We start from the raw sequence: 14,820 nt of genomic DNA, 5'->3' as shown, positions 1-14,820 counted from the left end.
AAAACTGTGTGGGGATACTGTAACCTCCATGGCATGCATCCACTTGCCAAAGGTTCCTCTGTTTTCACAGATCATGATGTTAGCATTAGCAGGACAGAAAAATCCCATCTACTAAATGGAAACTGCTGACATGAATTCTAATTTAGATGATGCTGGCAGCATTGTCTAAATTTTTGTAATTTCCTCTTCTCATGATGCCCAAGTGCTGTTGCTCTCGTGCTCAAAGACTTTCTACAAGGTGAAGGTGGAAGGAGGTGTCCTAAAACTCAGAAGCTCTCCAGAAGTTCCCATTACATCTTCTTCTCCCATGGGCGAGGTTTGCAGTGGCACTTAGAACACATTAGAGCATCTCTTCTGCTGCCTGGTGTGTTCTAACAAGTGCAATCAGGATGGCTTCGGTTTACAACACCCTATGTGTCAGGGCATGGAAACCATGTCTCTGAATAGCAGCCACATCAAGAAAGGTGCTATCTTAACAGGATACACTGCAGCCTCAGAAATGATCCTCCCTTGCCATATTGCATGAGTCCACAGCATAAAAGACAATCCCACTTAAATGAATTCTGTAGAGTTGTCTGTCTCTCTTGGAGAAATAAACTTGAGAGAGACATGATGGTCTAGTGACCATCATATGGCCCCAGGGCCTATGCCTTCTGTTAGGCTGTAGCTCATTTATGAACTTGTCTGCCAGTGTCTCCCATATCTATACCAAACTGCGTGTTCACTGGAGTGGAAGGTGTGGGCACAACCTCCTGTTCAGCCATGGAGTAGGGCACATCAGTATTTCCTAGCTCTGTCATGTTATCATCGCGCACCCTTTCACACCAACACTTGTTCAGGCTGATGACAAGACAGTTATGGTAATAACTGCCCATGGTGTTGTGCCCTGAAAATGTCATACAAAGCTACATTTTTCACCAGCAGTTCGCAAGAGGCAGACAGCTGAAATCATATAGGATGCAAATGTGTGGAAGGAATATGGCAGTAATCAGAATTAATGAATTCAGGCACCAGTACCTTCAAGCAGACTAGACTAAAAGAGTAACCTGCAAGAGCTCCAAGAGCAGGTTTTCCAGTGTCATATCACGCTTTAACATTATGCAATATTTCTAATTTACTTTGCAAAGTGGGCATCACAAGCTAAGCTCCACAAATTCATGGTGACATGGCAGCATCCAAAAGTAGTGACTAGCCAGGAGCTGGCAGTGAAGTTTTCACAGTCATGGTTTGCTTTTTTTTTTTTTAATAGCTCTGAGTAAGGATATAGATTAAAATGAGAGGTCAGTGACCAGGTAAAAGACCAAAGACCTGACTCTTGCATAGAAATGCATTTGCTTTAGTAGCATCTTGTTAAGACATCCTTGTGGAATAACGAAAATTGGCACCTACCTGGGCTTAAATAAGCCTTGAGGGTCTTGTGGAGTGTATAAGGTGCAACCGCACTTAAAATTAAGCTACAGTTGACACTTACTTCTGCATTCAGCACTGGGACTCCAAAGTACAGACTTGGTGAAAACTATTTACACATTGAACTTCATGAGAATGAGTACATTCAAACTAACTGAGTGTCTCTAATGTCCTGCTTGGGATTCTGATTTCTGCTTTGCCTTGCAGAGTTCTGCTGCTCAGCGTAGCAATAATGTCACTCTACTCAGTCCACCTCTTACTGAAGATATCAAAAGAAGGAGGTATGAGGATCAGGCTGTGACTAAGGTTCCCTACTGCATGCATGTATTTTACCTTGGAATGCAATTAATCAAGTATGTTCAATGCAGTGGCTCATGTTTCTTTTTTTGTTGCTTCTTTTTTTTTTTTCCCCACCAGGATCACTAATATATGAAAAACTGGGAGAAAAGGCATTTGGCTGGCCTGGGAAGTGTGGTGTTTTCATTTCTGTTACAATGCAAAACATTGGAGGTAAGGGGAAAAAGTTTTATAGAAAAAAAGTTTTCCAACTTACGAAGCTTTCTACGGAATATAAGTGCTTTCTCTCCTCTGTTGGGCTAAAGGGCATCAGAGATGGGGCAGGTACAGTATACACTAAATCGTAAAAGGAAGGACAGGAGAAATTCACCTTGCCTTGATTCAGCTATGTGACATTTCAGTGCCTGGTGAAAGCTCATTGCCTGGAATCTCCCCATGACTGTGAAGTGATGGCTTAAACGGCTTGGCTGACTCTGCCCAAGGAGTCAGCCATTTCTCTTCATTGACTACAACTCAGATTAAATATCATCTGCTTTAACTTAGGAAAGATGAATACCGCATAAAAGGAAAAGCACGTCATTCTGATTTCTCCATAAAATAAAGGAGCTCATTTTCCAGCTGAATTCTAGAGAATTCCAGCAATTTTTTGTTTGAATTTGTTTTCTGCTTGAAACGACAGTTGGGTTGTGATCTCTCTAAGATGCAAAGTGTTTAAGAGTGATTGTTTAAAGTATTAATCCTGGTTCATCTCTCTACTGCAAGAGACTTTTTGATCTTGTTCATGAGGGATCCTATTCCATGGCCTTCCTTTCCTTCCTCAAGCCTGGATATCAAATATGGCTGAATTCAGGAAGGAAGTATACTTCCCTGTTGGAGAGGAATAACTGTTCATCTAGTCCAGTGGTTTTCAGCCTCCTATCTAGATTGATCCATAGTCTCCAGAGACCTCTCTGTGGTCAAAGTAAAACAGCTGAAAAAAGTATGCTCTCTAGCAGTACATTTAAATGAGATGTATAGAAATCCACTCCTCCATCAGGAATCTTGACAACCAGGATTTGGGGTATTTTTATACAAGGAGTAGAGTATTGGAAGAAAGAAGCTGAAAACAGAAAGGGTAAAGTAGATTAAGATATTTAGAGACAGTAACAATTACGAAACTACAAGAACAGAACATGGATGGACAGTGTCCATTGCAAAACCAACATTTACAACGGAAGAGCAAAAGGAAAAGTTAAGAGTGTAAATTTCATCAGAACAGTGATTTGAGCAGGCTGTTAATTCAGTAATATCTGTATTGTATTCTAATACTGAATGCTAGATGTCCTTCAGGACATTCTTATAACAATACCAAGGAAACACCATCTATTAAGTCATACTGTTATTTGAACAAAACTTCTTTATTTTAGCAAAAACTGGTTTCCCAAAACAATACATTTTTCATGCAGCATAAAAGTTTTTTAAAACATATTATTTTTGTTGGACACTGTTTTCTCTGAAAGTGTTTATTTGTTGTTGTTTTTTTGGTTTCTTTTGTTTCATTTCAGCAATGTCAAGCTACCTCTTTATTATTAAATATGAACTTCCTGAAGTGATCAGAGCATTCATGAAACTTGAGGAGAGTTCTGGGTAGGTACTTTTGCCTAACCTGAACCTCAGAGGAAAATTTTTCTCTTTCATGTCAATGATAATGTTTGTTGTTTTTTATTCCTCCTCTTTAGAGAATGGTACCTAAATGGGAACTATCTCGTCATACTCGTAACAGTTGGGGTTATTCTTCCTCTTTCCCTTCTAAAGAGTTTAGGTATGATTAATGCTCCAAATAAACTAATTTCTTATTTCTATTAGGACTGTGAATTTATATGTAGCTGAACTGTATTTTTTTTTTATTGCTGCACAGGTTATCTTGGTTATACGAGTGGGTTTTCGCTGACCTGTATGGTTTTCTTTGTCAGTGTGGTAGGTGACTGGGTATTGTCTCTAAGCAAACACGGAGCCTGTGAACTGTTCAATGCTGTTATATTTCTTACCATGACAATTTAATGTGGATGTTAGACTAGCACCTGCAAGTGAGTCAAATCAACAAGCCTATTGCTGAATGAACCCAGAAAAAAAAAAAGATCAGCCTAAAAAACATTTGAGAGGCAGAGTAACAACAAATACTTGCAGGAGAAGCAGAAGTGGTAGCACTTGGTTTCTTCCTCCCTCTCTTTCCCCTCTCTCTTCTGTGTGCCTGTTTATATTTGTTGTCATATCATGGATGTAAGTGTAATCTCCTACAGTGCTACTCTTCTGATGACATTGTCTACTCTTTTGTAGGTAATCCTCAAGAAATCTCAAATACCTTGTCCTCTCCCCATCATGGACCACGGGGTTGAAAACTGGACCACCACCAACAACACAGTGCCAATGCACCTGATCATGTTACCAAATGAGTCTCTCAGTTCTGGTGTGAATTTCATGATGGACAACACCGCTGGGCACTTGCCAGGCCTTGAGGAACCAAAAGATACCTCCGCCAGCAGTGGTGTAGAATACGAAGCACACAGTGACAGTAGTGACATGTGTCAGCCAAAATACTTTGTGTTCAACTCACGGGTAAGGGAGATTCTGTAGAATTTGTCTTTAGTCATTCATACCAGAGCTAACCTGCTGCCTGCCAAAAGTCAGAGGTACAGCAGTGACCATTCTTACTAATGGGAGCTTTATTTTACAGACTGCCTATGCAATACCCATCCTGGCATTTGCATTCGTATGCCACCCTGAGGTGCTACCAATATACAGTGAACTGAAAGAGTAAGGTTCTTAAATTTTGTCCCATAATTCCAGTTAACCATACCTAGAGATCACTTTCTACATGTTCTACCTTGATTGCTCATGTGTAGACACCCACCTGGTGATGATTTATTGCTTTTCATAGTGAGGAGATAGTGGCTTTGCTTTGACCTAATAGTCAGATATCAGTGACAGAGAACCACTGTTCAGATAGAAGCATTGAACAATATTTACTTAGGAAAGGAGAAATCTGGACAATCCTTCAAATTATGTAAAATCTATTGCGGAATATGATTGCCCTGAAACAAATAGTTTTGGTTTCTAATAATACCTTAATGAGTTCTGTATCTGGATCAGCTGCTGCTTACTCCTAAGGTTTCCTGGGATACCATTGGTTTGAGTGTCTTACATATAATCTTTACCCAGCCAGTTTTGCTTATCAGATATCAAAAATCAAATACACTTGCTTGAATCAGCAGAGTTGATGGTTGGGAAGAGCTAAGAAAATGCATTTGTTCAACAGGAAGGATTGCATTACAGGAGGTTGGGCTGCAAAACTGAAGGAGGCCAAGACCCATTGCTTCCTATTTCAGCACACTTAACCTCAGAAGAAATAAAAATTCTCAGCTGACTTGGGAACGTGCTTCCAGGTCCTATAAGCTGAAGATTTTCTTATACAAAATCTTTAACCAAAGGATTTCTAAAGAATCAATTTTACCTATAGGACGTCCTTGAACGTGCAGAACAGCCCTGTGTAGGTATAAGGGTATGTTCATATAGAACAGATTGAAAGCTCTTGTCTGTTACTATTATCTGCCCCAATTTTAGCCACCCCATCTTTCATTTAAAATACACCATTTGAGATTGATAGTATATAAATAATGATATACAAAATAATGTGGCACATTTATTTGTTGTCACTAAGTAAGCAGTAGAAATGGAGTTTCAACACATTTTTATAAGTCTGTGCAGTTCTGCATAATCTGTGAATCTTCAGGTAAAGAGCTCTGTACAACCAATATAGTTGCTTTGAACTAACTAGCTAGTGAGGGGATGTCAGTAGAGCTATGACTCTTCAGAATACTTCTTGTACAAATAGAGACTTTATAATAGTGCTGTTACTCTCTTTCTCTCCTACTTCAGTCGCTCCCGAAAGCGGATGCAGAATGTCTCAAATATCTCCATCACTGGCATGCTTATCATGTACCTTCTGGCCGCTCTTTTTGGATACCTTACCTTCTATGGTAGGTCAAAACCCTGTTCTTCACAGAACTTTCCCTCTCATTTTAAAGCAGGTGAGATGGTTCTATCACACTGAGACTCAAGTGTTCATGTATTTTCAGTGGGCCTGAATCCAGGTGTAATCATTATTCAGACATAATACGCAATCGTGTAACCTCCTGAACAAGCGGTGGGACTTATCCAGATGCCAGGCCACAGGTTCCTCACCCATGAGATACTCAGAGGCGCCTACTAGGAGGACCAGTTGTGCATCTCTTGATTTTGTGAACTCAGACAACAAGCTACTGTAAACTTGGCTCTTGGCAAAGGCCAAGAGGGACTGTATTAAAAATATGCTAGTGCTCAACAGTTTAATGTAACTCTATTAAGTGCTACCCACCCTGGCTCTGACGCCACTAATTCAGCTTCACCTATGCTGAAAAACAAGTTCAAACCATTCTAGTGTAAAAAAAATATGGATGAGCTAGACTAACTGATAGGTAAACATTGTAGGCCCTGTAATAGCACACTGTTTTATGCGAACGCCACCTCTTTTTACCACGTTAGCTCCTCCGTTAGAGCAGAGAAGTAAATGACAGCACAATCTGCTCTGTCACTGGGGCAAGAGGGCTCTGTCTAAGAGCGGGGACACCTGGGTGGAGGTCGAGCGATCTGTTCCCAGTTCAGTGAGTTGTTTCTTATTTTTGTATCAGGTTCCACATCCACTTTGAGCAAATCGTTTGAGATACTGGAATATAAAGAATCACCTCAGAGCTATATTACCCTCATCGTCTCTGAATTATGGACTTGTACTGGTCATGCTGGGAAAATTCCTCTTTCATGCCTAGCCCATAGCATGTATCTAATGACAGCAGCTGGGCCACAGCTAATCTTATCTGGCTGCGGTATAAAGATCCTTTTGCACGGAGATTTATTGCTTGAGAGATTTAACTCCTTTCTGTTTCTTTTTCATAGGAGAAGTTGAAGATGAGCTACTCCATACATACACCAAAGTGTATACCTTCGACACCCTCTTGCTATCAGTTCGCCTGGCAGTGCTGGTGGCTGTAACCCTGACTGTGCCTCTTGTCCTTTTCCCTGTAAGTAACAGAGCTGTTGGAGCTGAAATCAGGGCTAGCCCATATACACTGATTGTATAGACTTAGCACAGATAGACTTAAACACAAAAGAAAAGTCAGACAGAGTTTTTATTTGGGAGGGTCTGTTTTCTCATATGCAGTTTGCACAGAGCAAGGACCTTGGGTAGTTAGGGCTGTAAATTTTGAAAGACTTAAATAAATTCATCTTTATAAATAAATCACAAATAAATCAGGAACAACTGCCCTGTCCATCCTCTCTCTTGCTCTCTGTATTATATTTAACAGAGAAGCAGTGTAAGTACTGAAGACTTGGGGATGTGCTGAAATCATGAGATTTCCTAATACAGACATAGGCACCTACTATAGCATCCAAACTCAAGAAAGACCCATGCAACTCAGTCCACACGCTGTGCATGACTGCCAGACCTGGCTGCCAAGGTAGAGACGCAGAAGCGCTGTGCACATCTTTTGTACTTAGGTCTAATGGACAGAGAAGGAAGCTAAGTGCCAGAAACACAGAGGCAGTCAAAACCCAGCCACGTAGTCAGATATCTGAATAAAGTCTGGAGCTTCTAGGTGCTGTTCACAAGTTAAAGCACACTATCTACAATAGCAGGAACAGAAGGATAGAGCTAAACAAACTGCTCTGCAGAGGGACTGACCCTTCTCAGGGATCAGTCTCCATCTGAAAAGCAGACCTCCAGGCTCCTGAATATACAGTACTGTCCCTCATGCTTTCGCTGAGCTGCTGTGCAGCAGGGGAGAAAATAGTTAAATGCTGTCACTAAGTTTTGAGTGGTTAGTGTGCCATTTGTACAGCATGTACAGGCCCAGCATCATGCTGTCAGGGGGCTCCCAGCAATCTGCGTCACACCATAATGTTCCTGTCTGATTAGAGCAGTAATCCTGGTGTCCTGTTGCTCTGTTGTCCTAGATGCAAACATGAGCTGTGCATAGGTTCTGTTTCCAGGCTTGCTGACAAATACCTAAGAGCAGGGATCACCACTCCAGGCTGTCTACTTAAAAAAAAAAAAAACAAAACCAAAACCAAAAACTAATATAAAGCACCCCGAGTGATCAGTCCATCTAGCTTAGAGCACTCTGGAGCTCTGCCTTAAATGTCATCTTTAAACCAGTGACTAAATACTTAAATTAGTCTTAACTGACTGATCACTGCAAAAGCCTTTCCTGTCTGATGTAGCATTATGCTTTTTTAACTTTCTGTATAGTCATTTTTAGATCTGAATAGTGTGCAAGGGCTTAGCAGTTATGTACCACAGCACTAACTGCTCTATTAAAAGAACTCCAGAGAAAATATCATTTGTTTGTAAGCCAGCATATCAAACAATTTTATATAGCCTATCAGGACAGCCAGCTCAGCAGACCTAATTACTGCAAATAAGCAGTATATATATATATATATATATATCTCAACCACTTTTCATGAACATTTGTGTTTTCTTAGAGTAGCCAGAGATTATTCTTAGAAAAAAAACAAATGCATTGCTTACAAAAATAATTAAATATAGGTCTATGTATGATTAGTCAGTGTAAAACTTAAGTTCAATAGCTTCATTTTAAGGACTATGCCACAGCAGGAATAATGCGCCAGATACTGACAATTAGTGAACATGAATGCAGGCAGCAGTTCTTCAGTGGAATAAAGCTGCTTTGCACCAACTCAGGGACTGGACAAAATTTTTGCAACCTATCTCCTTCTACATAATATTGGCTTCCATCAACCTGAAAAACTCAAAGTGCAAAATTCATGTTGTGGTTTCAAATGATGGGCTCCAAATCTGACAGAAGCCCGTACATTTATTGAATTGACAAACTCATCCAGAAACAGTTGTTTGTATTTTAAAACAACCAAACAGAAGTGGGTTTTGAGCTTTTTTCAGTGTAAAACCATTTTTGTTCATATTCTACATTTCAAAGCTTTTAAGTTAGTCACAGTACTTCAGAGTAACACTATCTCCTGCCACCAAAAGGATTTGTTGTGACCTTTCTCCTACTTACCATCTTCACTGATGAAAAAGCAAAAAAACTCTGTCATGTGAGAAAGTCAGCAGAGCAGAAAGGATACTCTGCAACAGCTTTTAGGATTATAATTTCCAAGTGGCCTTGAAAAATGTGCTTTTATTTTGAGAGATATATGTATGTATATGTATGTATTTAATGGAAGTAAATCAACAGCTTGCTCTTTCTCTCACAAAAGTAAATGACAGAACTCCTGTGGGATTTTCAGAGGGATCAGGTTCAGGCATACAGCAACTCATATTTCATCTGTGTATTTTTTGCCTGCTGATTAGTATTCGTAGTGGGGGTTTCTTTGTGGATTTTTTTGCTGATATTAGCATCTTTCAGTTGAACAGATTTCATGTCCCTGATTTTACATGCTATTTACTTGACTTTCTTCTACACTACAAATATTTGAGTTTCTGCATTAAACTGTGAACTCAGTTCTCAAAAACCTACATCAGAGTGAGATTACATTAAGGGAATCAAAAACTGAAAACACATTTCTTCAGTCATAATTTCTCACAGCAAAAGTAACTAGCACAGATCATTTTAAAAAGTGAAAAGCAAAGATAAATTAATTGCTGTTTTACTTTCCCTGCTGGTTTTCATCTTACAGATCCGTTCATCTATCAGTGCATTGCTGTTTCCCAAAAGGCCATTCAGCTGGATAAGACATTTCCTGATTGCAGCAGTGATTCTTGCTTTTAATAACCTTCTTGTAATTTTTGTCCCAACCATTAAAGACATCTTTGGATTTATTGGTAGGTTTCATAAATACTTTTGGTTTACTCTGTTAATCCTCTTCACAACGTATTTACTTTTATGGACTGAAAAACAGATTCAGTTCATGTCTTACAATAGAACAATTTAGTTAAAAGGGAAATAAAAAATCCCAAAGAGGTTACATACAAAGCTAAATGCTACCCAGCTTAGTTGCTACCTTGAATGAGGCACAAGGAATCCAAAAACCCCAGTATAAAAACTGGTAAGAAATTCCCATTTTGACAAAATGGGCACTTGGTGCATATGGAAGTGAGGGAAATCACCTTTGGTTGTTAAGCATCTATAGCCTGGACAAAATGTATTGGCTTCCAAACTGTGATGTTAGAAAAAGGAAAAAAGTGACACTTTTCTTTTGACATTCACGGTTCTCTCCCTGCCTCTTTCTTTTAGTCAGTTTTGTCCTCTCACCAAAGAGCCTCCGTGCTCTGAGCTGCTTGAGGATTTGGGGGTGGGGATGTAGATGCCCCTGAGAAAGATGCCTCCATGGAGTTTCTGCCTTTTTCATATTTTATACTCCACACAGGCAGCTGGTTTGCTCCTCCCTGCCTTTTACACCTGGGCCATCATGCTGGGCTGAGGAGAGGAGCGGAACAGGCACTTCCAGGGCACTGTTCATCTGCCCTCTTTTCACCACCTGCCTTCCAGGGTCATCATGCCTTGGGAGTGCCTGTTTGTCCTCACTTGACCAGCTCACATGCAGACATCCAAATCACAGGCAGTCACACTGGTTTGAAACAATCTTGCAGTAACAAGTGCCTCTTTGGACCTCAAGCACTCAAGTGTTTGGACATCTACAGCTCAGCATGAATGTTGTCTACAGAGAGAGCCCTTTGTGTGGCTGAGCTTAGAAAAGCAGCTGCTTCCCCAAAAGCTCTCTTTTGGAGGTACACCATACTGCTGCTGTGTCAAATGGCACAATACTCAGCTCTGCTTTCTCTTACAGGTGCCTCTTCTGCTACAATGCTGATTTTCATCCTCCCTGCTGCCTTTTACCTGCGGCTCGTTGAGAAGGAGCCCCTGAGGTCTCCCCAGAAGATCGGGGTAAGGGAGCTGGCAGCAGTTACAAAAGAAAGGAAGGGAGGGTGTGTGCTTTCCACTGGTCACAAGTACTCGGCCCTTTGACTTACAGCACCTGGTAGTTGATCGCAAATCGTGGTGTCTCACCCAAAACACAGGTCGGACAGTGAGATTCAGCTTAGTGGAGAGCCAGGCCTCACAAGCCAAAGACTTTAGGGCCCAACTGCTACGGATACACAATACTGTCTAGGTTAAAGTATGTCCTAAGACACTAGAAAAAGGCATTTATGTAATCCAATCTAGTCTCTAGTTAACACCTGTACTTGCACAAATATTCCCTAGACAGTGTATAAAGAGCTGTTGGTTCATGCTAGAAGGCAAGCTGTGGATTAAGAGGAAGAGTTGAGGTCAAGGTTGAAAAGAAATTTGTACTGTGGAGATAATTAAGTAATAGAGAGCTCCTCACTGAGACAGATCCATACACCTACAGGAGACATAAATGAAGGTCTGTCATTTGTGTCATGCTGGATTGCCACAGCAGTACCTGTCATCTTGAACATCAATAGCTGTCTGCACATTTAACAGCATCACCAAGGAGATGCCCTTTGAAAATTTAATCAGAAAAGTTATTGTTGAAATATATGTGCAGGCACATAATATTAACAGATGTACATTTATAGATCAATGTACCTGTTCGCAAAAAAACATGGAAGTGGAAGTTCAACCAATACAAACTGCAAGTATAAGAAAAAAGATTTATTATAAGATTATTTCTGAGGGTGATTTTAGGAGCTGTTATTATTATAGAGAGACTATGAATATTTGTTCATGCCTCTTTGTTCATTCTTCATGTTGCAGTGTGCTAGGCACATCTAGAATTTCACCTCCTGAGATGAGATCAAATACAATATTCATCTTTGTGTTGCAAGGCTGAATATTGTTAAGTGTGGACAGATTATGGCAAACTAAACTCCACTAAAGAAAAGGGGGAATGTAAGCATCTGAATCACTTGAATATATACAGAAATTGCTTCAGAGAAGAGAGATGAGTTTACCTGTTTGTCTAATAAGAATGAAAAGGATTAATTCTGAAGCTGTTCTTGATATCAGAGACAACAATCATTCATTGAAAACTGGTCAGATCTAAAGAAAAAAAAATATTCCTCTGTTTTACTTTGTACTATTATCCATAATAACAAAGTGGGAGGTTTTCAGGTCTAGTCTTACAAAGCCTGGCTCTCTTGGGCTGAAATTCACACATGACTAACTTTGATTCATGTAGCCCTGTGTTACATCGTTACTTGGGCCACAGAAAGGACCCAAACTCGGACACTGGGTGTTACATATCTGTGGTTCCAGTGGGACAGCCTGTGAACTACAGTCTGCTCAGTCACTTGCTCTATTAATACAATTTCATTTTCCAATTGCAGGCTTTGATTTTTCTCATACTTGGCATAATCTTCATGTTTGTGAGTATGACTCTTATTGTAATGGACTGGATTTACAATCCCACAAGTTCCAGACATCACTAACCTGTGGAGAAAACTGAATGCTTTTTATACCATAAATATTTGCATTGTGTGCTCCAATGGACATCTAAATGGAACTGTTATTCCTAGCTAGTAACTGCAGTATTCTGAAGACAGTTTCTGGTATGGTCACTAGATCCCAATGGAGTTTACGTCATCCTTTTCACTAAGGATCTTTATTTATGCATTAGGAACCTGAGCTCAGCATTTCTGGCCAGGTGAAATGCAATGTGTGGTGTGGATGCTTTCTGTTTTCCAAACCAAAATAACTGTGTACATAGTTCTCAAAAATATCTTGGTATCACCCTTTTCAACCTCTCCCATCATGCTAATAACCACAGTTCCTAGAGCCTTGGAAAGGTAATGGCTGGAAAACCAGCTGGTGCTTTGTTTTTGATCTAGAGCTTGTGGGAGCTGCTGCCTAGCTCCAAGAGAAAGGGTATAGTTTCTGTAGGGGATCTGGAAAGCCACTGCTCCCTACCAACCTATCAGAAAGATGATGGCCTTGACAAGCCAGCAGACAAAGCTAAGCATCCTATTAGTTGCCCAAATTTGTCGCCCTTGGTTGGTGATGGCTGTCATACAGAACAGAGCTCTCTGGCTGGGGCATGTGCTTGAAGAACAGTTGAGCATCCGTGTTTTGTTGTTAAAGATGCCTGTGTTGGAAACATCAGGCTTATCTGCTGTGGGTTTTTATGGTTCTATTTACTTTTTTTAATTCTTGTGTGAGCTTACATCACTGAACAAGTTGTGTCCTCCATAGAAACTTGTCTTCCATTTTCACAGGAATTTAGAGACCATAAGGTGTGGCAAAACACCCTATCCAGTATTGTTCAGTACTTGTGTATTTGATAAATGTTCAGTGCAGGAAACTGTAATTTGCTATATATAAAAATATATGTATTTATGTACATAATTTTTTGTTTTCCTCTAGTTATAAAAATGTTACCCTTTGGCAAATGATTTTTGAAATTTTTTTAATGTGTCACTGTGTTTTCATAGCCACACACTTCATATTGTTTTGGATAAAACATATTGGATTGGTGCATTTGTAAAAGGTTCATTTTTTTTCAACAACGTTTGAAATATATCTGTAGCAAGCCCTAACTCTTACCTGTGTAAAAACACATTCAGATGTTTACCTCTTATGTTACAATAAATTGCAAGATGTTTTCCTCTTGAGAATTTTTAATACATGACTCAAAGTTCTATATTACCATTATACGCTACAAATTTGGGTAACTTGCCAAGTGTATCATGCTATGTAGTTGTGCAAGACAAGGAAAAAAAAAAAAAGTTCCATGTTATACAGGTGCTTAGTTAATGCTCAGTACCCTCCAGATTGTGATTTTGGCTGTGCTGTGGAGTACCCAGTACATATGTTCTCTGTACACACCACGGAAAAATAGTCAGAGAAGTCACATTAACTCCATAGCAGAGGGAATGAGTGGGAAGGTGCGACTGTTAGTTTTAACACAGTTTCACAAATCCAGGCTCATGTCATTGGAGTTTACATTTTCCAACTTAGAAGTTTGTTGAAAACACACCTGTGAACTCAGAAAGCCATAAAGCACACAAAAATTGTCTCTGGTCACTCCTCAGCTTCGCATGAAATTCTGTGTGTGTGTATATAAATGTGTAGATATGCACAGGTTAACTGGAAAAGCATATCAAATATATGGTCCATACCAAATGCTCTCTTTCTGACAATTATTTTATGCTCACTTGAGTACTGTATCCTTCATATACTGGGGCACACTTCTTTGTGAATGCTAAATCTGGCTTTGCATTTGTTAAAGAAAAAGATGCCAATAATCTTTGTTCTATTTTAAGCGTACTAACACAAATAATCCTGCATTATTACTGAAGAGACCTTTAATGTGGACTAGAGTTAATGGTAACATACCCAGACACCTCTCTTTGCATTACAGCAAAAGCACATATAGTGAGTGCAGCTGAATGTAGAGACTTAGGAATTCATGTAACCCACCTAGAATATAGATAATGTCAAGAAAAATAACATAAAAACTATGGAACAATGGCATAACTCACTGCCTTTTCATGGCACAAAACTCTCAGTGTCTAAAATAGAGGTAGAGAGTCTGCAAAATGTCAGTTTTTCAAGTTAACATATACTGATCACAGCAATAAGCAGCTGCCATGCACACTTGGAGTAGAGGTGGTATTGTACACTAACTTATTAGCACTCCTGGGAATGGTGGATGCTGGAGTTTCTTGTTCATTTTGTAATGCTGACAATAGGCCTTTTGAGGATTTTTATTACAAAACCATCCATGGATGTATAATAAATGAATTTTTCAAAGGCTGCAGATCTTTTTTCTTCTGTTTTAGGCTAGCAGGACACTTTTTTTTTTTTTTTCTGTAAACTCAAAGAGAATCCAACTGGTATCCTTAACACAAGCATCACTAAAACTGCATTCCCTTTTAAGAGAGAAATTTGTGTGTCCGTGTTTCTGCAGATGAGTAAGACAGCAGATATGGCTGCCCCTTTGTATAATATCCCTTTTCCATACCCTGTTTTGTATCTATTCATGGACCTGCGTAGACATCACCGAGTAGAGAATGGCTGGTGTTAAAAGTCAGATACTGAATGCCTCGCTCTTCACAGCATGGGATTAGCCGGGATACACAGTGTAGCAGCTAAGTATAGT

The 14,820-nt window shown here is 39.7% G+C and overlaps 1 protein-coding gene across 5 annotated transcripts in view; it reads left to right on the top strand.

Moving 5' to 3' along the window:
- SLC38A4 (solute carrier family 38 member 4) overlaps positions 1-14,474 on the top strand; it is a 34,250-nt gene extending 19,776 nt beyond the window's left edge. For all 5 annotated transcript variants that reach the window (XM_082063759.1, XM_082063761.1, XM_082063758.1 and 2 more), the window contains 12 exons: positions 1,615-1,688; positions 1,825-1,917; positions 3,249-3,330; positions 3,423-3,505; positions 3,602-3,660; positions 4,021-4,299; positions 4,418-4,497; positions 5,620-5,720; positions 6,673-6,797; positions 9,436-9,580; positions 10,546-10,643; positions 12,050-14,474. In XM_082063759.1, coding sequence (XP_081919885.1) covers positions 1,615-1,688; positions 1,825-1,917; positions 3,249-3,330; positions 3,423-3,505; positions 3,602-3,660; positions 4,021-4,299; positions 4,418-4,497; positions 5,620-5,720; positions 6,673-6,797; positions 9,436-9,580; positions 10,546-10,643; positions 12,050-12,151 — 1,321 coding nt within the window. In that variant the 3' untranslated portion in view covers positions 12,152-14,474. The remainder of the gene's footprint in view (positions 1-1,614; positions 1,689-1,824; positions 1,918-3,248; positions 3,331-3,422; positions 3,506-3,601; positions 3,661-4,020; positions 4,300-4,417; positions 4,498-5,619; positions 5,721-6,672; positions 6,798-9,435; positions 9,581-10,545; positions 10,644-12,049) is intronic.
- The last annotated feature ends 346 nt before the right edge of the window (positions 14,475-14,820 follow it).

This window comes from Streptopelia decaocto (genome assembly GCF_964273445.1).
Source record: "Streptopelia decaocto genome assembly, chromosome: 1".
Taxonomy (NCBI): Eukaryota; Metazoa; Chordata; class Aves; order Columbiformes; family Columbidae; genus Streptopelia; species Streptopelia decaocto.
The sequence above is the reverse complement of the archived record's forward strand: the minus strand, read 5'-3'. Positions and strand labels throughout refer to the sequence as shown.